The 22,159-nt window shown below is 41.6% G+C and overlaps 1 protein-coding gene across 1 annotated transcript in view; it reads right to left on the bottom strand.

Moving 5' to 3' along the window:
- TDRD9 (tudor domain containing 9) overlaps positions 1-22,159 on the bottom strand; it is a 91,774-nt gene that overhangs the window by 24,759 nt on the left and 44,856 nt on the right. The window contains exons 13-26 of the mRNA XM_008576632.1: positions 19,663-19,760; positions 18,966-19,097; positions 17,821-17,986; positions 17,668-17,731; positions 17,529-17,592; positions 17,176-17,220; positions 16,183-16,236; positions 10,672-10,788; positions 9,409-9,516; positions 7,139-7,239; positions 3,296-3,469; positions 1,671-1,782; positions 461-673; positions 102-191 (exon numbers count right to left, since the gene is read on the bottom strand). Of these exons, the coding sequence (XP_008574854.1) occupies positions 102-191; positions 461-673; positions 1,671-1,782; positions 3,296-3,469; positions 7,139-7,239; positions 9,409-9,516; positions 10,672-10,788; positions 16,183-16,236; positions 17,176-17,220; positions 17,529-17,592; positions 17,668-17,731; positions 17,821-17,986; positions 18,966-19,097; positions 19,663-19,760 (1,538 nt within the window). The remainder of the gene's footprint in view (positions 1-101; positions 192-460; positions 674-1,670; positions 1,783-3,295; positions 3,470-7,138; positions 7,240-9,408; positions 9,517-10,671; positions 10,789-16,182; positions 16,237-17,175; positions 17,221-17,528; positions 17,593-17,667; positions 17,732-17,820; positions 17,987-18,965; positions 19,098-19,662; positions 19,761-22,159) is intronic.

Genomic DNA, 22,159 nt, shown 5'->3' with positions numbered 1-22,159 from the left:
GCCCGCCACCTCCCCATCTGTAAGCTGAAGGGGTGACTATATGACCTCTAGAATCCTTTCTGGCATTCAACACTCATTCCACAGAATCTTCTCTATCTTACCTGAAATGGAAGTTCAAGAAATTGACAGGGAATCTCCATTAAAAGATCTAGATCTACATGAGACCTATTACCATAATCTACAAAGAATACCTAGAAAATAAAGAAAGCATATACTTCAATCCAAGATCAAAACCAATGTCCCACCTGAGCAACAGCAACGTAATGGTCTACCCTGATTCTGTAATGACAGAATTCTTAGAGGGCCCTGAGTTTAAATCCACATGTCAATGAGGGAAATAACTTAAGACTACTTTTCCCATTGTAATTATTTTATATTTCCACCTAAAAATAAGAGATTTTCTATAAACTGCCATGTTTGTCTCATCTCCCTTTGAGTGATTTGTTATAGAAAAGCATACCTCAACCGAATTTCCAGAAACATAAAGAATTTGAGCTCTAAAGTAGCTTTCGTTATTGAAATCAGCAAAAGGTGCCAGACAGACCAAGTCTGGATGTGGGTGAACGGTCAAGGGTACTAATTTCCGTCGGTTTATCTCAGCAGTAAGCCTTTTCAGAACCTCAGAGTTTTTTTCATCAATCCTATATCCCCAAAAGTGTCCCACTTCAACCACCTGAAAAGAAGGAACAGGAGCAAAGATGAAATCTAGAAAGCACCTCTGTGAAGAGGAACAGAAGCGGAAGAGGCAGGGCTGACATACTGTGCCACGCAATATTTCACAAGCCAAACTCCTTGGCACATAAGTATCTATGGGCTTTTAATAGGTGCTTATGAGAAAAAAAGAGGGGGTTCCCTGGTCAACCAAGGTGAGAGCTTTTGTGCAATACAGATCCTTTTCTTGGAGGTACAAGACTCATCAGCACGCTAAAATGCTAAAGACTCTGAGAGGTCATTTAAGAAAACAATCATTTTATCTTTGTCTAGCCGCAAGGAGATAAGCCAACACCAAAAAGGCTGCAGCGCCCTCCAGGGCGGGGAGCCAGGTGCAGTGTGAACGCAGGTGCTCTGGAGGAACAGCAGCAAGTGGGAGGACGGAAGAAAGGATGTTCCATCCACAAGAGCACCGCTGAGCAGCTTCCACCCACTGCTGCCGCAAGACCATGAGGGCCATAATCATCAAAGTTTTCCAATCTGTCTGGAATCCAGATCTCTATATGAAATCTCCCAATGATGTGTAGCTAGCTGCAGATTTATCAGAAAGCATACAAATATTTTAAATACAATTTTGTTTTAAAGTAAAAACCATACCCAAATAATGGTGCCACCAAAGCTAGTTTTGTTGACATAATCTGAATTATACATGCATATATCATTATGCCAATTAATATTTTTAACATGTGTCTTGTTAAATCTGATTATTTAAGCATTTTAAAGGTACCTGACATTTTAAAAGTTAACTTTGGTTCTAGAATTAATATTTATTCAATTTTCCATTTCAGCCACATTTCAATTTAACCAGTATTGAATTTCAATCTCACCCACATTTACTAGATTATTAAGTACACAGGTTGTGTGTGTACTTGTGCAGAAACTTATTTCATGTACACAACATCTCAATTTCAGATTAAGAAGAGGGAAAAGCTAAAATGATTCAATCTCACCATTCTTACCTCTGTGACATCAATAGTTAAAAGGAGATCGGTAACTGTCTGGGACGTGTCTAACGTATTAAAAGAGACTTGAATAGGATCTACTGTCTGCTTCTGGAAGTCCACATTCACCCTACATCAAGTGGTATAAAAAAACATGCTTATACAAATGAAGTCAATCACTTAAACTGCTCTAATATTTCTACAAGAAAAGAACATTTTAATAAAATACTTAAACTGGAGATGACAAATTTGATTTCAACTCAAACGTGAATTTCCGGTGGCTTCCTGAGCTGCCCTGGAAGAGGTGTGCCCCAGTAGTTATACACTACTCTCCAGGAATATATTCTAAAAGCAAAGACTCTTACAGAATATCTACTTTCAAGAGTATGAAGTCTAAATCTAGGACCTGCAATGTTTCCTGACTTGTGACTACAGAGTGAGTGGCTTTGACCTTTAGAAAACTACAAGAATCCATGCTTGGCTCAATGCTGTGTTAGAAAACACATACGTGATTGTCTAATAAAACCAAGAAATAACATTCATCCCTTAAAGTAATAAGATAGCAAACACTAAAGTTCTGGAATATAAAAGATACATTCGACAGAAATAAAATTTCCCTTTCCTAATACGTTTATTCTAAAACGAAGGGAAAGAACTCTGAGAGAGATACGGACCCAACTCTTTTCCCGATCTTCAGACCCATTTGTTAATGAGTGACTCAGGCAAAGTTGCCCAGCACCCAGTGACAAATATAAATCAAGTCCAACCATAACAAAGCAGGACAGGTCTTCTCTGTGTATAAGACTGAACCACTGCACTCCCCAGCACTCAGAAACTGCACGCACTAGATGAAACTGATGGAACATACTCCCCCCTTCCTCATCAATTCCTCAGACTCCTGTCAAGTTCCTCCTGGAATTAAAGACTACAAATAAGAAACAACAAATGAGACTTCCTACACATGTGACTGCAAGGATATGGCAAGAAAGGCAAAATAATCTGTTACAAATACTAGAGGGTGATTTAATTTGGTCCAAGAGAAGAAGACCCACAAGCTTGACAGCAGCTGCCAAGTAGCAAGTGCCACTGCACTAGGCTGACCAGACCTGCGCAGGCAGTCCAGCCCCATGCCATCAAACAGAGGCAGAGGCGAGGATGCCACGTGGCACGGAAGAGCAGCTTGTGCTGGCAAGCAATGAGGGTCTCCCAGCTGCATCTCCATTTGGCCCCACTGTCCGCTCTGCTGAAAACAAAGAATATTCCACTTTGCTTAAAAGGAGAATTCTCAAAAGGATATGCATAACCATAAGGAGGAAAAAAGGAGATTAAAATGAGGTTTAATCATTACTATTTGAATTAAAAATTACATAATGATTTCACTCAATCCTCTCAATAGCCTTTTACAGTAGGTATCATATCTATTAAACAAAAGGAAAAAACTGAGGTTCAGAAAGGTTAGGTAATGTGCCCAGGTACACACAGCAAGAAAATGAAACCAGGATTCAAAGACAGCTCCAACTGTCTACAAAGCCAGGGCTTTAAATTTGAGCTAAAGCAAGGCTAGATCCACAGTCATTTAAAAAATAGTATCTGAAAATGTGAAAGCTGGTGGAAGAGTCTGCCCAGCTCCCTTCTGAAAATACCTCATGTTCCTGAGTTTTGCAACATTCCCTCCTCGCACTTTCTCTTCAATTTCCTCTGTAGAATGAACACTGAGTTCCAGTGAAACTTTTAGCTGAGACATCTTAATTGCCATATACACTGCAGGAAGAGTTTTAAATCTCTCTGTCGGATTACGGGAAAACTCCACAAAGGCCCTGCTCCATAAATGTAAATTAAAAACAAATTTATCAGGCATCTGATAAAAAAAGAACTACAGGTTAATATCTCTCAAGATTAGACAGAAATTCTCACTGTCACATCTCTCCTCAAAATGCCAGTAATTGTGCATTCTATAATTAATCAATAAGAAGTATTTACTGATTGATTTATTATTTGATTTATGATGATTTATTTAAGGGAAAACTATTCATTTAAGTGAAATAAAAGTTACAATGACATGTCATTAAACTAAAACCAAGTATCATCCTTGTATAGTATAATGCACAATAAACACTAAATTCACATGGAATTTTCAGCTAAGAAATCTTAATTTTCATAATTAACAACAAAATGACATATTTGCTTTTTTTATGTTATAAAACTGATACAGAAAACCACACAGTTATAAAGCTCAGTGATCTTTGTGATACCCCTCCAAAACCTCACTACATTTATTATCAAGTAACGTTGATGATGCCCCATCCTTTACCACCGCCGCATATTTCAGGGTCCTAGTCCATCCCTTTCTCAGGGGGAGGGGGCATAAGCATCAAGCATGGAGTAAGGGTGCCTGCTGGACATTTCCTGTATAAGGATAAAAAGCTTCAAGTTTATGTTGCTTGTGAATATCATAATGCCCTGGTCAAACATCACACAGCCTCACAAACAGACTCAGGGCCCCTCCCACTCTTATAAACCATTTTGTAGGGAGCACTGACATGGCCACATTCAGTTCTGAGTGATCTGAAAGGATACTGGGCCGACGAAGAGTGTCAAATGGGCACATGGAGCAGACCCCACCTGCAAGGCTAGAACAGCCTGGTTGTTGCACCTTCCCTCATCCCTGCAGTAGGCGACCACTGCCTTTCTGAGCCCTCTGCCCCTCCCCCGGCCCCATCTCCCTTCAGCCATCCTTGGCTGGCTCTTGACTCCTCCTCACTACTACCTGCAAGCATGTTCCTTACATCCCCTGCCTGGCTTATGCACTTCCTTGACTATGACCTTTCTTTAGAAGGCTCCTAAGCCTCTCTTTAGAAACAATTCCTTTTCAGCTCTAGACCACACTTCCAAGTCTCTAATCCTCCCGAAGTGTTTTCCACCCAACACATCCACAGCTGCGCCTGTGCCTTTCCCTGCCCTGCCACAGCCCACTCTCTTCCCAGGGTCAGCACCTGCTCCTCACAGCCCCACTCTCATCAACCTCCAGGCTGGAAAACCTGACCCTCTGTGGCTCTCTCTCCTTTGTCCTCCACATGCAATCAACAGCCAGACCCAAGAGATCTTCCCTCCATCTGCTGCCTCTTTTCATTTCAAATATGACCATACTGGTTCACATCTCATTACCTCTGCTTTGGACTACTCCAAAGACTCCAGACTGGTTTCCTCTCCTTGTCTCGATCAACTTCCATTTATCCCTCATTAAGTTCCATAAAAAAACAGTTCCAATCGGAACACTCAGGGGTCTCCAAGTGCCCATCTATCCATGTTCATACTCATCAGTCTGTCAGAGAAGACGATCCAAAAGACAGTGCCCGTCAAAACAGACTCCATCTGACACAAAGTTAGCTCCCTCCAGGAAGCTGTTGGCTGGGCCTTGCACAGTCCTGCACTTCCCACAGCATGGCATGGCCTAGCACACACCCTCCTCCTGCTGCAGCAGCAACCCCACCCTCTCCACCAGCCACCTCCACCACCCCACCACCCCCCACCCCGCACCTGCCCCAGGCCTCATGCTCTCCAGTGTCCACCTGAGGAAGTTACAAATGACTTCTATCAAAGTCCCTAAGTTTAATAGAATGTCTATCAGATGCAATGTCTTCTGACCTTCTGGGCCTCTCCCATGACATTTCACAACAGGCAAATGTCAGTGAAACTAACGTTACTGTCCCCTACTACTAAATTGAAAGCTCCATATGGGAGAAAACGGTGTGCCCAGGTACTACTACCTGTGCCCATTTACTCTAGACAAAGTAGGCCCTGCTTTATCCCAGAAGAAATGCAGTCCTTATTCTTTGAATTGCTATTTTGTATTCTTCTTTGCCTTTAAAAACTTGATTCACAAGAACTGGTACTGGTATAACCAGAAAGAATACTGTTACTTCCCCCAAAAACTGGCATGACATTTACATTGTGACTAAAAAGCCAGAAATATGTGAAATGCAGTAAAATATAATTAATAGGTCCCATAAAGGAAAAATATGAAACAAACTCAGAATCCAATCCAGTAGTAAAGATTAGGAGACAAAGACACTGCAGCCTGAGTGGGAGCCCAGACTTCTGACCATTCCGATCAGTCAAGAGAACATCTGTGTATAACTGCAACCTCAACCAAGGCAACTGATTTTCAATAGTCAAGAATGATAGTTTTGGGCCGGCGCGGTGGCGCACTCAGTAGAGTGCGGCGCTTGGGAGTGCGGCGGTGCTCCCGCCAAGGGTTTGGATCCCATATAGAGACCGGTCCGCTCACTGGTTGAGCGCGGTGCGGGCGTGACACTGAGGGTTGCGATCCCGTTGCCGGTCACGAAAAAAGACAAAAAGGAAAAAAAAAAAAAAAAAAAAGAATGATAGTTTAGCTGTGATTCTGGTTATAAATAAGTGATTTAATATATGAGACTAAAAATTCAATGGTAATTTATATTAAAATATTTTAAGAAAACTTCATGCACTATAAGTTTAATTCATTTAATCTGTAAGAGTTGTTAAAAGAACTTAGAAAAGTTTTGCTTGTTAGGGTTATGAATTTGCCTCATGAGGCTTTTACAGGCCTAGAAAGAAAATCAATTCAGATGATCTTCGATTTAGGATGGGGTTATGTCATGACAAACCCATCATAAGTCAAAAATAGCATAAGTTGAACTATGGTTAAGTCAGGGACCATCTGTATATTAATCATAGAAATGGAACTTAAAGTGTTAGGGGGAATTAATCCAAATTGAAAACGGGTTTAATATGTTGAAATTGAGTTAAATGAACATTAATCAAAGAAAAAGTATAAGTATCTGTCCTTATTTATTCAATTTACAAAGCTTTGTCACATTAAATAAAAATTTATGAAACACTGGAAAAAATTCTAACTTTAAAAATTAAAAATCAATTTAAAAACTATAAAGTCTTTCTTATGCATAAATATTTCCTATTGAAAATAAAAACTCCCAGTGATATTCCAAAACATACCATTTGTTCCTTACCTACAATTAAAATAGGGCCAAATGCAACTAAGTTTTTACAGTGTTTATTTTCCAAAGATATTTAGAACATATACGTTTTAGATAACAATAAGCAGATGAACTGTGTTTGGGGCCTCCTCATGACCTACAAAATAACATATTACTAGGGACTCACCGTAAGAACCTAGAGACAGGTGCACTGAAGTGAAGAGCACTCTCAGAGAATCAACCTTAGTACCATGTAGGATTAGAGAACCTTCCTGGCACTAGAACACTAACCACACAATTTAGTTCCTTTTGTAGGTCACTTAGTTGAAAGAGAAGATAAATCACTACTGACGGTAAGATAAACCAAAGCTACATTTCGCAAGATGCCTGCAGCAGCCTACGTGAAGACCCATTTCCACATGCGCCTAGTTTTAAGAACTGGCATCTGTAAACATTTAAAACTTTGACTCTTTCAAAAATTGCAGCTGTATACAAAAATATACTACTTACTTTGTGCCATCAAATACAATGGATTTGACTTGACCACACTGTCTAAAGAGAGACTGTAGTTGTTTGTAGTATAGAAATCCGTAGGGAGGAATGTGCTTCAACTGCAAAACATAACCCAGTAACAATCAGAGCAGATCACATAAGAGCTAACAAAAGTTATAATATTCACAAGCTTAAAGCTGCTGCATATTAGTCTGCAAAAACATATTTTACTGTCTTTAACCATAACATATAGACTCTACAGATCAATGTATTTAATGACTTTTAAATTATAGTGAAGTTTTACATTCTAAATATGTTAAATAAAGGCTAATTCTTCCCCTGTTAAAATAACCCAACAGTCTAATACAGCAAAATAAGACTTCTGTTTACTTCTTTTTAGTCTTACCTTAACGTAGTCAAACTGACTAAATACATCTTTCTAAAACATATTATTTCTCCATAAGGAATAATGGGAGCTTAAGCTTTAAAGGAAAATGTGTAACTGAGCAATTGTAGGAGGGAGTGCTTCCACATCCCCACAGCCAGAAAGAACTCACCACCACACAGCCTGGGCTGCTGCAAATCTCTCTCAGTACTCCATCCTTTCTCCCTGTATCGGGGAATTTGGGTGCCAAGCTCTGGCTCTGCAGGGGGCAACCAGCAACCAGACCCCATTTACCTTGGGGCCCATGACAGATCCATGGGAGGCTTAGGCCCAAGTTCAAAGCCTGTCTTGAAGTCGTGTGTCTTCTTAGGCAAGCTATGGAATTGCCCTGACAAAGATGCCAGTGATAAATCCCCAACCCAAAGGGTTAGTGTGAGACTCAGAAAAGAATGAATAAGGGCCGGACCCGTGGCACATTCAGTAGAGTGCGGCGCTTGGGAGCGCAGCTGCGCTCCCCACGAGGGTTCGGATCCCATACAGAGACTGGTCCGCTCACTGGTTGTGCGCGGTGCGGGCACGGCACCGAGGGTTGCGATCCCGTTGCCGGGCGCAGTACGGGCGCGACACTGAGGGTTGCGATCCCGTTACCGGTCACGAAAAAAGACAAAAAGGAAAAAAAAAAGACAAGAATGAATAAAAAGCACTGAACACAGTCTCTCACAAAAGGGCCAAGTAAAGCTAGCTGCTATTCATGATGCACACAGTAGGAGATTTTTTGGGCCCCCGAGTGCATGGTGCACAGGCTGCCTGGCGCCTGAAGGAGGCAAGCACAGCTCCACACCTGAGGAAGGCCTGTAGGAACCTTCCCGGTGCACCACGAAGGGCAAAGGGGACGAGGAAGTGAGAGGAAGCCAACCAGAGAGCTCAGACAGCCCTGAGGATTTGCTAACGACTACCTTCTGAATTAAAATCCCTTCCGCAGGTATGAACTACATCCCGGCGGCTTCTCAGCTCCAGGGTGAGCATCAGCTCCTTTTAGGGTTCTTCAAAGATCTCTGCCTATAATGCTCTAGTAAGATGTGACGCTTTCCTTGTGAACTCTATTTCTTCAGTAACAGCAGTGGTGATGGTAGCAATAACTGGCAAAACAGCTAGCAATGATTGAGTGCTTACTATATGCCAGGAAGTAATTTCACCAAGGGATTTTCACCCCCCTTTATCAGATACAGGCTTATACTGAAAAAGGTCAATTCTCAAATGCTTTATTCCAGCTGTGAATCACACTGCTGCTGCAATTCAAACAAATGTTTGTCCAATGGTCAGTTCCTGTGGCTGATTATTATTAGATTCACCTAAAATACATGTTATTTAAATGCTGATTTCTAGGTCCTGGCCTTCTAGTTCAGATGTTGTGGGGGCCCTGAAATCTGAATTTAAAAAAAAATAAAATCTCTCTATGTGGTTCTGTTGAGCATCCAGGTCAGGGAATCACTGGTTTAAACCACAGTACTAAGCTGCCAACCAATAACATTTTAGTTTGTATAAAACGAAGTTTTTAATTTAAAAAGTGTTCTTAAACATATGGAGAAGTGTCTTCTTAAATCCTTCAATATAGCACATGCTCACATCAGCATTAGCCATGAACATATAAGTTCTCAAGGCTTTCATTAAGGCCAGGTCTGTAAGAAAGGAAGCAAAAGACTGAGGGATAGATAGATATATCTAAAAAGGCCAAACAAGCCTACTCTTCACCTTAAGGAAAAAAATCCACTTAGTATTTACAAAAATAGAAACAATTAGAGAAATAAAACACTCTGTACTGGTCACACTAAAATGAAGCTCCATCTGGAAACCAATGACTCAATCTACACTACAGGGAGGACTTCTGATCCTCTGCACCTACCACGATGGTCGTCTTTGAGTCTTTGCCAGCCAGCTCCTTAACTGCCATCTCCTCGTCGGGCTGTCCAAAAGTAAAGTAATTTGGATAAAAAGCACCTGCCAGTACAACCTGGAAGACAAACTTATGTTCATGAAGTAACAGCATTATTTTATCAGCTATTATCACCAATATACTAATCTCACCCCAGCATTATATGACATCTAAAAATGTAAAAAATGCAGGCCGGCCCGTGGCTCACTCGGGAGAGTGTGGTGCTGATAAAAATGTAAAAAATGGATATCATTTATATAAAAAATTAGACCTTTCACCAGTCAAGCAGAAAGTCACAATTCTGGTTATTTCACCATAACAGAAACACAGTCCTTCAAAGGAGTTTGGGTACTTCTCAGAATGCGGTTTAGCAGGCAGTGGTGAGTTGAACACGGGTACAAACAACTGTGCACACAGTGCCTGGGTTGGCCCTTTTCTTCCATCCTTCTACCCAACACACTTACTTCTGTGGTCAGGCACTCTCCCAGATGTTCAGATAAAACTTCAGTCGGGACACTCAGAGCTAGGGCAGTGGGCTGGTATCCAATATTCACTTCTAAAAAGCACTCTACAAAGAGTCCCTTCTTCAATAAAAATACTCCATTTGAAACGTACACCTATGGAAGATTCCCCCGGCTAAGGCAATTTTATATTCAGAAAAACACTCACATTTCCAGCACATCCAGTTTACAGGCACCTACCTCAAACCCAATTCTGTAGGCATCAGCCAACCCTTCTCTGGAATCCTAGAGCAGAAGCATTCTCTACCTGCCACAACACACTTCCCTCTACAAAATTCCCGTAAGGCTCCATCCAACAGCTAGTAATTTGAATCCACTGCCTCCAGAGTTAACATAAGATTTCAGTATGAGGGAATAGCTCCACACACTGAACAATATTAAGAGCATTTTCATTTTCTGAAAAGCTAAAGCAAATGGCTCTCTCCTCAAACAGTGACGACACTGGTACTGCATAGAAATGCTCTCCTGAAAATTAGCATTGGGTCTGGATCTGGGGTATGATGTGTTCTCTGTATCTCAATGATACAGAGAACATAAACTCTGAAAGACAAGAATTTTTTCTGGTTCCCAAACACAGCTATAAACATTGTGGACCTAAAATCTCCTTTTTGGCATGGTTGGTATCGGAAAGCAGGAGTAAGCACTTTCTCAACAATAAGACCTAATAAGCAGAAAGAGTTAGGGTAAAGATATCCAGGAAACCTCAGCACACCTGTAGGATGAATCGTTGCTTATATATATATTCTTGGTCCATGACAGGTCGCCGAGAATCAACACACATGTTGAACTGTGAGACTCTATTCTTCAATTCTTCATATAATTCAGCCACCTAAGAAAAACACATTGAAATCTGATGTCTCAAAATATATATGTTATTCAGCATAGTGAAAACACTAGAAAATAAGTGTACAATGAGGAAAATATTAACACATCTGTGGGATGAAACACTTAAGCTATTAAGCGTCCTCACAAAAGATTAATAAGGAATGGAAAAGATGATCAATATAATACTAACAGAAAATACCAGGATGCAAAACTATATATGTTTCATGATCCCAATTTATAAACACACACATCTGACAGAACCAGTGCAAATGCATAATTGCAATCACCCAGGGGTGCTGGTGCTGGAAGAGCAGGTAACCATGACCATACCCTCTGTTTTAAGTCTTTTGAACACTTCCCAAACCTCTGCCATGAACATGTACTGCTTTTGTGACTAAAAACAAGGTAAGTGGCCAATGGCTAAACAATCCCTCCAAATGGGGGAAAAAAAAAAAAATTCAATGTCCAGTTGTAATAAAAACTGGTTCATATAAAATGCCAAACTTTAAATGTAAACACATGGGAATATACAACTCCAAATACTTATGATCTGATCATAAATTAAGTCACCAAATTATCTCAATAAATTACAAAAAGTAAAAAGAGAGTTCCAGTCAAGATGGCAGAATAGACAGTCCTCAGCATCATTCTCTCCCACAAATCAATCAATTTACAACTATAAAAACGTAACATCAGCCAAGCTGGGGCCACTGGAGCTCACAGGAAGAGGAAGAGAGACCTATGGAGTACATGTAGGTAGGAGAAACCACGATGAGAGAAAGAAAATACTGCTCCGAGTGTTTCTGGCCACAGCTGCTTTAAGGCTCCAGCTGCCGAGCACATGGAGCAGGAGCCAGCAGAAGCCACAGCTGTGCCCTTCAGACATAGTTGCTTGGAGGCAGCAGGGGAGAAGAGAGCCTTGGTGGCCCCCAGGACAGCAAGACCACTAATAATAGGGTTCCCATGGACACACGCAGGAGCGAGGAGCCAGAACAGCTGTAAAAGGGGAGCCATTCAGAGGCCAGTGAGTCATCGCAAGGTACCAGCGCATGGCCCGTCCCATGGGAAGTGTTTGGAGCACAGGTGGTGGGGGAGACAGACCACCAGGAGAACACTGGGACACAGCAAGGACAGCCAGTCTGCCCCCCAATCAGCACAGGACCACTCAGAGGAGACTGGTCAGGAATGCAGAATTGCATGGGGTCCAGTTTGATGAAAAAACTCAGGCCCAGATCAGATTTTTCCATTTGGAGTGTCTAAACAACCCAGGTGCACCCAGTCTCTGAAGAGCCAAAGTACCTAATAAGGTCAACCATTAAATGCTGAGCTGTACAAAAAGCCTTCTCTAGGGAAACAGCAGCAAAGCATTAATTTAGCTCAACCACACAGCTCAAGTACTGGTTCCCACAGAAGTTCCCCCATTTTAGAAGTAAGCAAAGAACCAAAAATTAGTTCCAGCCTAAGCACACCACCAGCGCCTTGGGGCCTGCCAGGGGACATGAGGCATGGAGCCAGGGATGGATACCACTCTCATATCCAGGCATACCACCAAGACCTCAGGGCCTACACAGGGACCCAGGGCATGCAGCCAGAGACCGGACCCGCCTCCCACAACCAGGCACACCACGCCAGTACCTAAGGGCCCACCTGGGGACCCAAGGCATGGAGAAGGGGACCAGACCCCCCTCCCACAACCAGGCACACCACGCCAGTACCTAAGGGCCCACCTGGGGACCCAAGGCATGGAGAAGGGGACCAGACCCCCCTCCCACAACCAGGCACACTGCACCAGCACCTTGGGGTCCACCAGGGCACGGGAGGCATGGAGTGGGGACTGGAACCCTGCCTACAACCATTCATACCACCAGCTCCTTGGGGCCCCGCCCGTAGGCCTGGGGCATGGATCTAGGGACCAGATCTCCCTCCCACAACTAGGCACACTGCACCAGAGCCTTGGTGCCCACCGGGGAACCCAAGGCATGGAGAAGGGGACCAGAACACCCTCCCACACCAGGCACACCGCACCAGCACCTCAGGGCCTGCCTGGGGACCCAAGGTATGGAACCAGGGACCAGACACTCCCCACAACTAGGCATACTGCCAGCGCCAAGGAGCATGCCAAAAACATCACCTTCATGTGGGTGGCCCATCACAGCCACCACAATAACCATGGCTGCCACAAAAGCGGCTAGACACCACAACCACCAGACAGATGGTCTGCCAGCCACTGGAGTACATTGACACAAGGAGAGTCACCAGCAGAGAGAAAGAAAAGAAGAGGATCTCTCTCTCCACAAAGCCCATTTCAGAGTAATGGAAGAAGCATCTGCTCTATGATAATATTGGGGGACCTGATCACACCTCTCAGCATTGGACAGTTCATCTAGGCAACAAATCAACAGAGTAACCATTATTCTTTCAGAAGGAGAGAAGAAATCTAGGGTAATTAGAGGGGGGAGGAGGAGAGACTGGACAAGGGGCATAAAGAACAATTATGATTTGTAACAATATATATGCTAGGGATTGATTTGATCAACATATCTCAATGTTGAACCCCAAAAATATGTATAATCAATTTTGATTCAATAAAAATTTTTTTAAAAAAACAGCTTATTTTGGTAAAATTAACATGCAATAAACTGCACAAAGTGCCCAACTTGTTAAATTTAGAATATGTATACCATAATAAAAATAATAAATATATCAAAAAAAAAAGTAAAAAAGCACAATCACAGGTGTGAACATAACTGGGGAAGAAAACAACTAAAAAGAATTAAAAGGACAGAAAATCTTAACAGCAATTATCTCTGAGGAGGGGAGAAAAGCCTGGGAAGGAAAGGGGAGAGTATATTCAGATGTTGACCTATGTATTCCTATATTATTGAGATCTTTTATAAGATTGTAATCACATATAACTTATCCAATTAAAATCAAGTTAAAATTATGCCAGTAACTTTCTCTGACTGAAATGCAATAAAATCAGGAATTAACAAAACAAAATATCTAAAAACATCCCTTTCTACCTAGAAGCTATAGAAAAAACTCTTGGGCCGGCCCGTGGCTCACTCAGGAGAGTGTGGTGCTGATAATACCAAGGCCATGGGTTCAGATCCTATATAGGGATGGTGGGTTCGCTCACTGGATGAGCGTGGTGCTTACAACACCAAGCCAAGGGTTAAGATCCCCTTACTGATCATCTTTAAAAAAAAAAAAACTCTTGAGTTAGAGAGATAATCAACACTAAAAGAAATTACAGAGAGGACCAATAGAAACATTGAAAATAGTAATAGTTTAAATAGCCATCTCAGAAAGACTAAGTAAACCAGGAGATATATATGAAAACTAAATAGAAAAAAACCAAAAGCAATCAGTTAGAATCATCCACCGTTTCTCTCACCCCCAAAAATCCTATACAGTAAAACTGACAGATCAAACCAAGAGTAACTTCTCTGGAAATACAATAAAATAGACCAAACATCTTGCAAACTGTGCAGTAAAGGACTAAGTCAGCAGACCTGGGTTGTCCAAACCCTGTACATTCCAAAGAAAGGTTTGGCCCTGGCCCAGCTCCTGGAAGGTAATCGCTAAGCCCTTGAAATTATCCTACCTGATAAGAGTGTCTTTGCTTACCTGGTGCCCTGAGCCACACCATATAGTTTATGCTAGAGTGATTTACAGTGAGGCCTTGGGCCATGAGATTATCAGTCTGAGCTTTGGAGGTGCTATGTTGCCAATCCTCAATAAAAAGCCTGGACTCCAACACTCAGGTGAGCTTCCTTGGTTGGCAGTACTTTATGCCTGTCATCACACATCAATGCTGGGAGAATTAATCGCTATCCAGGAGACTCCACTGGAAGTGGACAACTGGAAACCTATACTTGGTGTCTCCTAGGCACTCCCATGTGTCTTTTACCTTTGTTGATTTTAATCTTTAACCTTTAGCTGTAATTAACTGTAGGCATATAACAACTTTTCTGAGTTCTTATTCTTTTTTTCTTTTTTTTTTTTTATTTTTGGTGGCTGGAGCTTTTCTGAGTTCTGTGACTCCTATAGAATCACTGAACCTGAGGATGGTCTTAGGGGCCCTCAGAACACACAAATAAAATGAAAAAACCATGACAATACACAAATACACTATACTCAGAATGAGAAAGATGTCACCACTTGACACATTTCAAAATTAAATAAGAATATTATTTATAACTATATATCAATAAACTTGAAGACCTAGTTAAAATGGATATTTGGATGAAAAATATAACTTATCAAGAATGACTCCAGAAGAGTAAGAAACTAGAATGGATCAATAACAATCAGAGAAATTGAAAAGATTATTTTTTTAAGATCTATCTCTCAAAAAGGCACTGGTCCTAAATGCTTTTATGAATGAGCTCTATCAAACTCATAAGCAACACATATTTCCAGTTCTTAAACTGTTCATTAAAACTGTTCCTGGGCATAGAAAGATGCTCATCATACAAGGGTGACAGAAACCTAATACCAGAAACTGGTAGTACTGTGCATGTGTGATTATGCACATACAAACACACAAACAACAAGCCAATTTCTTTCTTTTTTTTTTTTTTTTAAAAAGATGACCGGTAAGCGGATCTTAACCCTTGACTTGGTGCTGTCAGCACCACGCTCACCCAGTGAGCTAACCAGCCATCCCTATATGGGATCTGAACCCGGGGCCTTGGTGTTATCAGCACTGCACTCTCCCGAGTGAGCCACGGGCTGGCCCACAAGCCAATTTCACTTACGAATACAGATGTAAAAATTCGAGAGAAAATATTGGTAATTGGAACCCAACAATGTTTTGAGAGAAAATACTATAATCAAGTAGGGTTTGTTCCAGGAACACAAGTTGAATCAACAGTAGGAAACCCATAATGTATTCAGTACATTACAAATAAAAAGATTATATGCTTATCTTTTTTTTTTTTTCCTTTTTGTCTTTTTTACTGACCGGTAACGGGATCGCACCGTGCTCAGCCAGTGAGCGGGAACCGGTCTCCACATGGGATCCGAACCCTCGGTGGGAGCGCCACCGCGCTCCCCAGCGGCGCACTCTCCAGTGCGCCACCGGGCCGGCCCATATATGCTTATCCTGATATACACTTAAAAGATATCAAACCAAGGTTACACATGAATTCCTCACTAAACTATGTATGGGGAGAAACAATCCCTTAACTTGAGAAGAAGTAATTTATGAGAAACCAAGTAGCTGGTGTATTTAAAGGTGAGAGCACCAGGCACATGCCTCCTGACGCAGGGAGACAGGCAGAGGCTACACTCCCTGGATGCTCGTTACTTCCCTGTGTATTGTTGGTGCTTAATAAGCATTTGATAAATCAACCTTATTTGCATCCATTTAGTTAAAGTATTTATCACTTACCTCTCTAATTCTCTTGATTTGAATGTAACTTAACCGTCCCCAGTCAAGTTCATCCTTTAAATACATGAAGGCATGATATTCAATATTAAGGTAATAAATTAGAGTTTAATTTAACTACTATGATATAATATGTCTCATCCAAAAATCTGACGATGAATGTAAATTATTAAATTATTACAGTGTACTCAAGTTGACCATGGTATTCTCCAGATTCTTCCAATCTCACACTGAAGCCAGAAAACATAGGACCCCAACCATAAACATTATAAACAAACTGTTCTTGTAAGTTCACCTGTTTCAAAAATTAAAAGCAGACAGAACTTGATGATCTTAGGAAAAGACGTCTGACAGATTGTATTCCAACAAGAAAAATAATATGGCTGAGTCTTTAGAAAGTAGCTATAAAGAGTAACTCATATACTAATTGGTAGAGATACATCTAGGCACAGCAAATTGAGACACACAGACCTATGAATGGTCTTTTGAACCTAATTAGTTTAGAAGAATAAAACCTGACCAAAAGAAGAAATAAAACAGAGGCTAACAGGTTAAGTTTCTTTTAAGCCCATTATCTAAAACTTAGCTGAAAAAAGTAAAAGCGAAGGCTACGGGATGCTTGGTTTTGAACCAGCATGTCTAGCCCAATACCCACAGGTATTAAGCACTCACAGCCAGAGAGGCTGCTGACACTACAGAGAGATTGACACAACATGGAGATGTAAAACACACAGCTCACGTCCCTGAAGGCCTGAACGGCTGCCTTCTGAGCAGAGACTAAAGCAAATGTCATTTGCAAAAGGACTAGGCCACTGAGATGGCAGCCTGCCACCATCAGAGGACAGCCGTCTGAGAACTGCATACAGTGACTGCCGCACAGATATTAGACCACCATGATTCACTCACAGTGATCAAGCTGAGGTAGAAAGTCCTCAGGGTCTTCTCTGATCACTCATGGCCAACTACAAAGCAACAAAAAGGAAACAGCAGACCAACCTTTGGATGTCGCAGCTCCCCTCTATCTCTGCAAGCCTGCCACGTCTAAAAATAAAGATCCAGAGTTCCAAACACTGTATTGGCTAACCGAATTTCTTTAAAAAGTCCAATTTCAACACATCGTGACTATAGTAAATTCACAAATTTAAGTTTTTCAGTCAACTGCATAAAATTGGACTCTCACCCCTACCCACTTCTTCCAGCACAGTTTATTTAACACTGGACATCAGTAACCCTAACAACACTTCGGTGAGGGAAAACATTTCCTCTTTCTGTCTCAAAAGTTTATGGTATGAAAATGTACCAACAGTCTGTGGTAGCTGCTTTTGTAGGTTACACAACAGAAAACTTACCTTAAATGCCTCAACAAGTGCAATACAGTCACTCTTACTGTTGCCAGAGAAATTCACTTTGTTCCTATAACAGAAAACAAAAAGTGTCATTCAATACCATGAAAACAAAAGGACACTTTAAAGCATGAATGCTAATTACCTGTATCCATCAAGATGCTGCCTAAAAGGCATTGCAAAGAAATTCTTCAAAGAAAGAGCTGCCGCTAACAATACAAAAAACAAAGAGAATGTAAGATTGTTAGAGTGACATTACAGTAACTTTACATTAGCACTTATTTGTGCTTACACTTACCAATAATAAGACATTCATCTAGACATCCAAATACATGTCCAAGGACTATGAGTTTACCAATTTGCTGGTTAACAGGAAGCTGGGCTAACACTCTTCCTAAGAAGGTCAATTCACCATCATGCGGGTTTTCGTCTTCTCTCTGCCCACTAACTGCAAGTGCTCCAACCTTTATGAAATAAATGAGTGCTATTAGTAAGAACTGACTAATTCACACTTTTCTTTCCTTAAGGTGGAAAGTCTAAAACAAGAAATGAAGACCAAATTTTGGCAAGTAAGGTTCTAAAAGACATATAAGTCAACCTATGAAAGGTTAATGCTATCAAAAAAATTTTAATTTGCTCCTGAAACTTAGAAAACATTTCAGTATTTTTTTTAAAGTATAACACTGGGAGGTAACATGCAAGGATACGTCCACAGAACTACTTAGGTCACAGTTTAACAAACATGGCCTTCACAGTACTAAATGAAGGATCCCAATGACCATACCAATGAGGTCACTCACAACAAAAACTTATTAAACTATGGAAAAAAACTTCCTTAACCTGATAAAATGTATTTCACAGAAGCCCAAGCAGGTATCATATTTAAAGGTAAAACACCAGAGGCAACCCCAGCTGCCAGGGTCAGAAGCAGAATGAGGACAGCCCAGCAAACAGCACATAGACGAGGACTCTCGCGAAGCAAGGCCTTGGCTGCAGGAGCGGAGTGTGAGTCAGGTGAGGGTCAAAGAATCTGAAGCAGGAAGAGCGGGGCTTCAGTAGTAGATGAGGAAGCTGGAGGTGGGCGAGGAGCGGAATGAGAGGGAAAGTGAGGAGACTGCAGGGCAGCAGTGGGGGGCCAGAGCTCTACGGAACCCCAGGCTTCTCCCACCAACAGCAAACAGCACTCCAGGGGAGCCAAGGGGGTAAGCGGTGGAAAGGAGAGAGAGCAGAAGCTGTGAGCTTCAGCAAGACAACTCACAAAGCTGTCTAAACAACACGTGTGGAACCTGGAATCAACCATCAGTCATTATACACGCTTCCTCAAGCAAATGCTGCTTACTTACAACAGTCAAAACAGCTTAAAGATAGCCACATTATGAAATTTAGGTTCCCCCTACAAAAAAAACCCTTCGCTAATAACTAACAAACATCAGACAGTCCTACCTCCTTTAGTAGAAGGATGGTACGTTCAATGTCGGTCAGACTGGGAGGAGAAAGGGCAGTTGCCAGCAACGCTCTTGGTTCACCCATGTCAAGTAATTTTACTTTCAATATGATGCTGCCTAAAGGACAACGCTGAGAACAAAACTTAAATTTAGAAATAATAAAATAACTAAGTAAATGAATCTATTCCCATGATTAGTTCTTTAGAGAGAAGCAGAAGTGGAGAGAAAAAAGAGAGAAGCAAGAAAAACAGAGGACGAGAGAGAGAGAGAGAGAGAGAGAGAGAGAAAAGAGAAAGACAAGGGGAAAAAGACAAAGAGAGTGGAGAGAAGGAAGAAAAAAAGGGAAAAGAGGATGAAAAAGAAAAGGAGATAGAGAAAAGAGGAAAGAAAAAGCTGATTCCACAAATATTAATTATAAAAGGGTACAGAAAACAGAAGCAGTCGAAGACAATCCTATCACAGCACCAACAGACACGAGGAAACATTCCTCTTACTAAGAATGTAAACTGGGCGTGAAATCCCGAGTGCCTGTGCTTCATAAATGGTAAGCCAGTACTGCAATTAAAAATGAGCATGCTCAGACAGTGACTTTTCTGCAATCAAAATTATTTGATTGTCAAAATTAGATTACTTAGACTGCTCAGTAAAACTCTATCTATAAAAAATTAACTTTAACAATGACCAGTGTGCATTACCAACATCTCAGGAACAACATGATCAGGGATGGAGTTGTCCCAGAAATCCCTGTGTATCAGTCTGTAGCAGTATCCTTTAGACACTCGTCCAGCACGGCCTTCAAGGGAGAAATGTTCAAACACCATTTGCCGTTAATTACTCTAACATTAGCATGAAGATATATTTAAGAACAGCCATTTAATGTTCATAAAGAAAAACTTTAATTAAGGGCTGACCAGTTAGCTCAGTTGGTTAAAGTGAAGTGTTATAACACCAAGTTCAAGGGCTCAGATCCCCATACCAGCCAGCCTACCAAAAAACAAACAAACAAAAAAACAAAAAACTTAATTATCTTCTATCAGACCAGATCAGTAAAAACTCGAGAGTAAGTTAGTGTACTCTTAAGAAGAATAAATATCCTAAAACGTTAGAATAAGAAGAAGTGCTGACTCCTACTTAGTGATCAACACAAAATTCAATGCACATTTCTTTTTTTTTATCTTGAGACCGGCCGCACCTCGCTCAGCCAGTGAGCACACCGGCCATCCCTGTATAGGATCTGAACCCGCAGCGGGAGCACTGCTGCGCTCCCAGCACCGCACTCTCCCGAGTGCGCCACGGGCTCGGCCCTCAATGCACATTTCTAAAGAAAACAACTTTGGCCCAATATGCAATGAAAACCAAAACATTTTTTTTTTCCTTTTTTGTCTTTTTTACTGACCGGCAACGGGATCGCAACCCTCGGTGTTGCGCCCGCACTGCGCTCAGCCAGTGAGCGGGAACCGGTCTCCACATGGGATCCGAACCCTCGGCGGGAGCGCCACCAGGTGCTCCCAAGCAGCGCACTCTCCAGTGCGCCACTGGGCCGGCCCCAAAACATTTTTAAATAACACACATTTCCTGCAAATGCATAGTTCATACTATTAAAAATGTAGAGGTCGCCAAACAAAAGTCATGAAGTGGGTGACAGAAGCTGCAGTCCACCCAGGGCGCTGGTTCCACAATGATATGTGGGGAGGTGGTCACCAGCTGCCCAGGCTTTTGAGCACTGCTTCCACCCATCTAACACCTCTGCCAAGCATCCTTCAGGACATCACTTCATATTCAACGAGTGAGTAATGGGTGTGCAAAGAGCTCAGAAGCAACCCATGGAGATCATGACACAAACTGTTACTCTCTTATGATTGTATCACTGGTGGAGTCAAACCTCTTTTGGTAGCTCCCCTCACTGCCCACAGACTGTGTGTAGAGTGTGGACCACCTCCCACCTCCCACTCCACCTCCCACCCCCACCTCCACCACCAGCCCTATTTGCAAATGACAGGATTATCTAAGTAGAAAATCCCAAGGCAATCACAAAAACAAAAAACCCTCCTAGAACTAATGAGTGAATTCAACAAAGTTGAAGGATGCAAGATCAACAAACAAAAATCAATCACATTTCTAGATAATAGTAATGAACATAGTAGAAACCAAATAAAAAACACAATGCCATCTATAATCACTCCAAATGAAATGAAATACTAGGTATAAATCTAACACAACATGTACAGGATCTGTACACTGAAAATTACACAGTGCTAATGAAAGAAATCATAGATGGCCTAAATAAATTAAGATGCAAACCCTGTTCAGGTACTGGAAGATTCAACATAGTAAACATGTCAATTTTCCACAAATTGATCTACAGGTTTAACATAATTCCTATCAAAATCACAGGAAGATTTTTTTTTTGGAGATACAGACAAGCTTATTCTAAAATTTATATGAAAAGGCAAGGACTTGTAATAGTTAAATGATGAATACAGTGGGAGGAATCACTATTTGATGTAGAGACTTACTTTATAGTAATCAAGACCGTGTGGTACTGGTGGAGGGAAAGACACACAGATCAATGGAATGTAATAAAGAACCCAGAAAAAGACCCTCACAAGTACACTCAAATGATTTTTCACAAAAGTGCAAAGGCAATTTGCATTGGAAATATTTTTAAATTTTCTGTATAATACAATGTTATGTTATCTTTAAAAACCTTTCTGGTTGGGGTGACACTGCCCTTCTCGGGGCTAACCAATTCTTACAGCAAAAGCCCCAGAGTAGCATGTCTTCAATAAGCAAACTAACTAATGCAGAGCCAACCTCCTACACCCAGGAGGCAATATTCCTCTCAATCATCCCAGGGCCAGGTGCCAGGCCTATAGTCCAAAGCCCACTGAAATTATTCAAACTAGACAGTCTTACACTGTTCACCCTGCTCTGTCTTGCCTTTCCTGTGGAAAACCCATAAAGGCTGTGGCCTAAACTTTCCCCTCACTCCTGTCTTCTGCCTCCTGACCCCTATGTGTGTCTCTCCCACTTAGCCCAGTTTGGCGTGGTGTGGCGTGGCGTGGTGTGCCTCCTGTCTCCACCTGTGAGTGTAATAAACTGTCTTCCTGAGCCTCTCCTGTGTCTCCTCTTTTTTGGCGCCCAAACGTGGGGCCTGGATACGGGGGATCCCGTGAGGAAGAAGGCACGGAG

The sequence above is a fragment of the Galeopterus variegatus genome, unplaced genomic scaffold, assembly GCF_000696425.1.
Source record: "Galeopterus variegatus unplaced genomic scaffold, G_variegatus-3.0.2 Scaffold62, whole genome shotgun sequence".
NCBI classification, from domain to species: Eukaryota; Metazoa; Chordata; class Mammalia; order Dermoptera; family Cynocephalidae; genus Galeopterus; species Galeopterus variegatus.
This window is presented reverse-complemented; position numbering and strand designations above follow the sequence as displayed.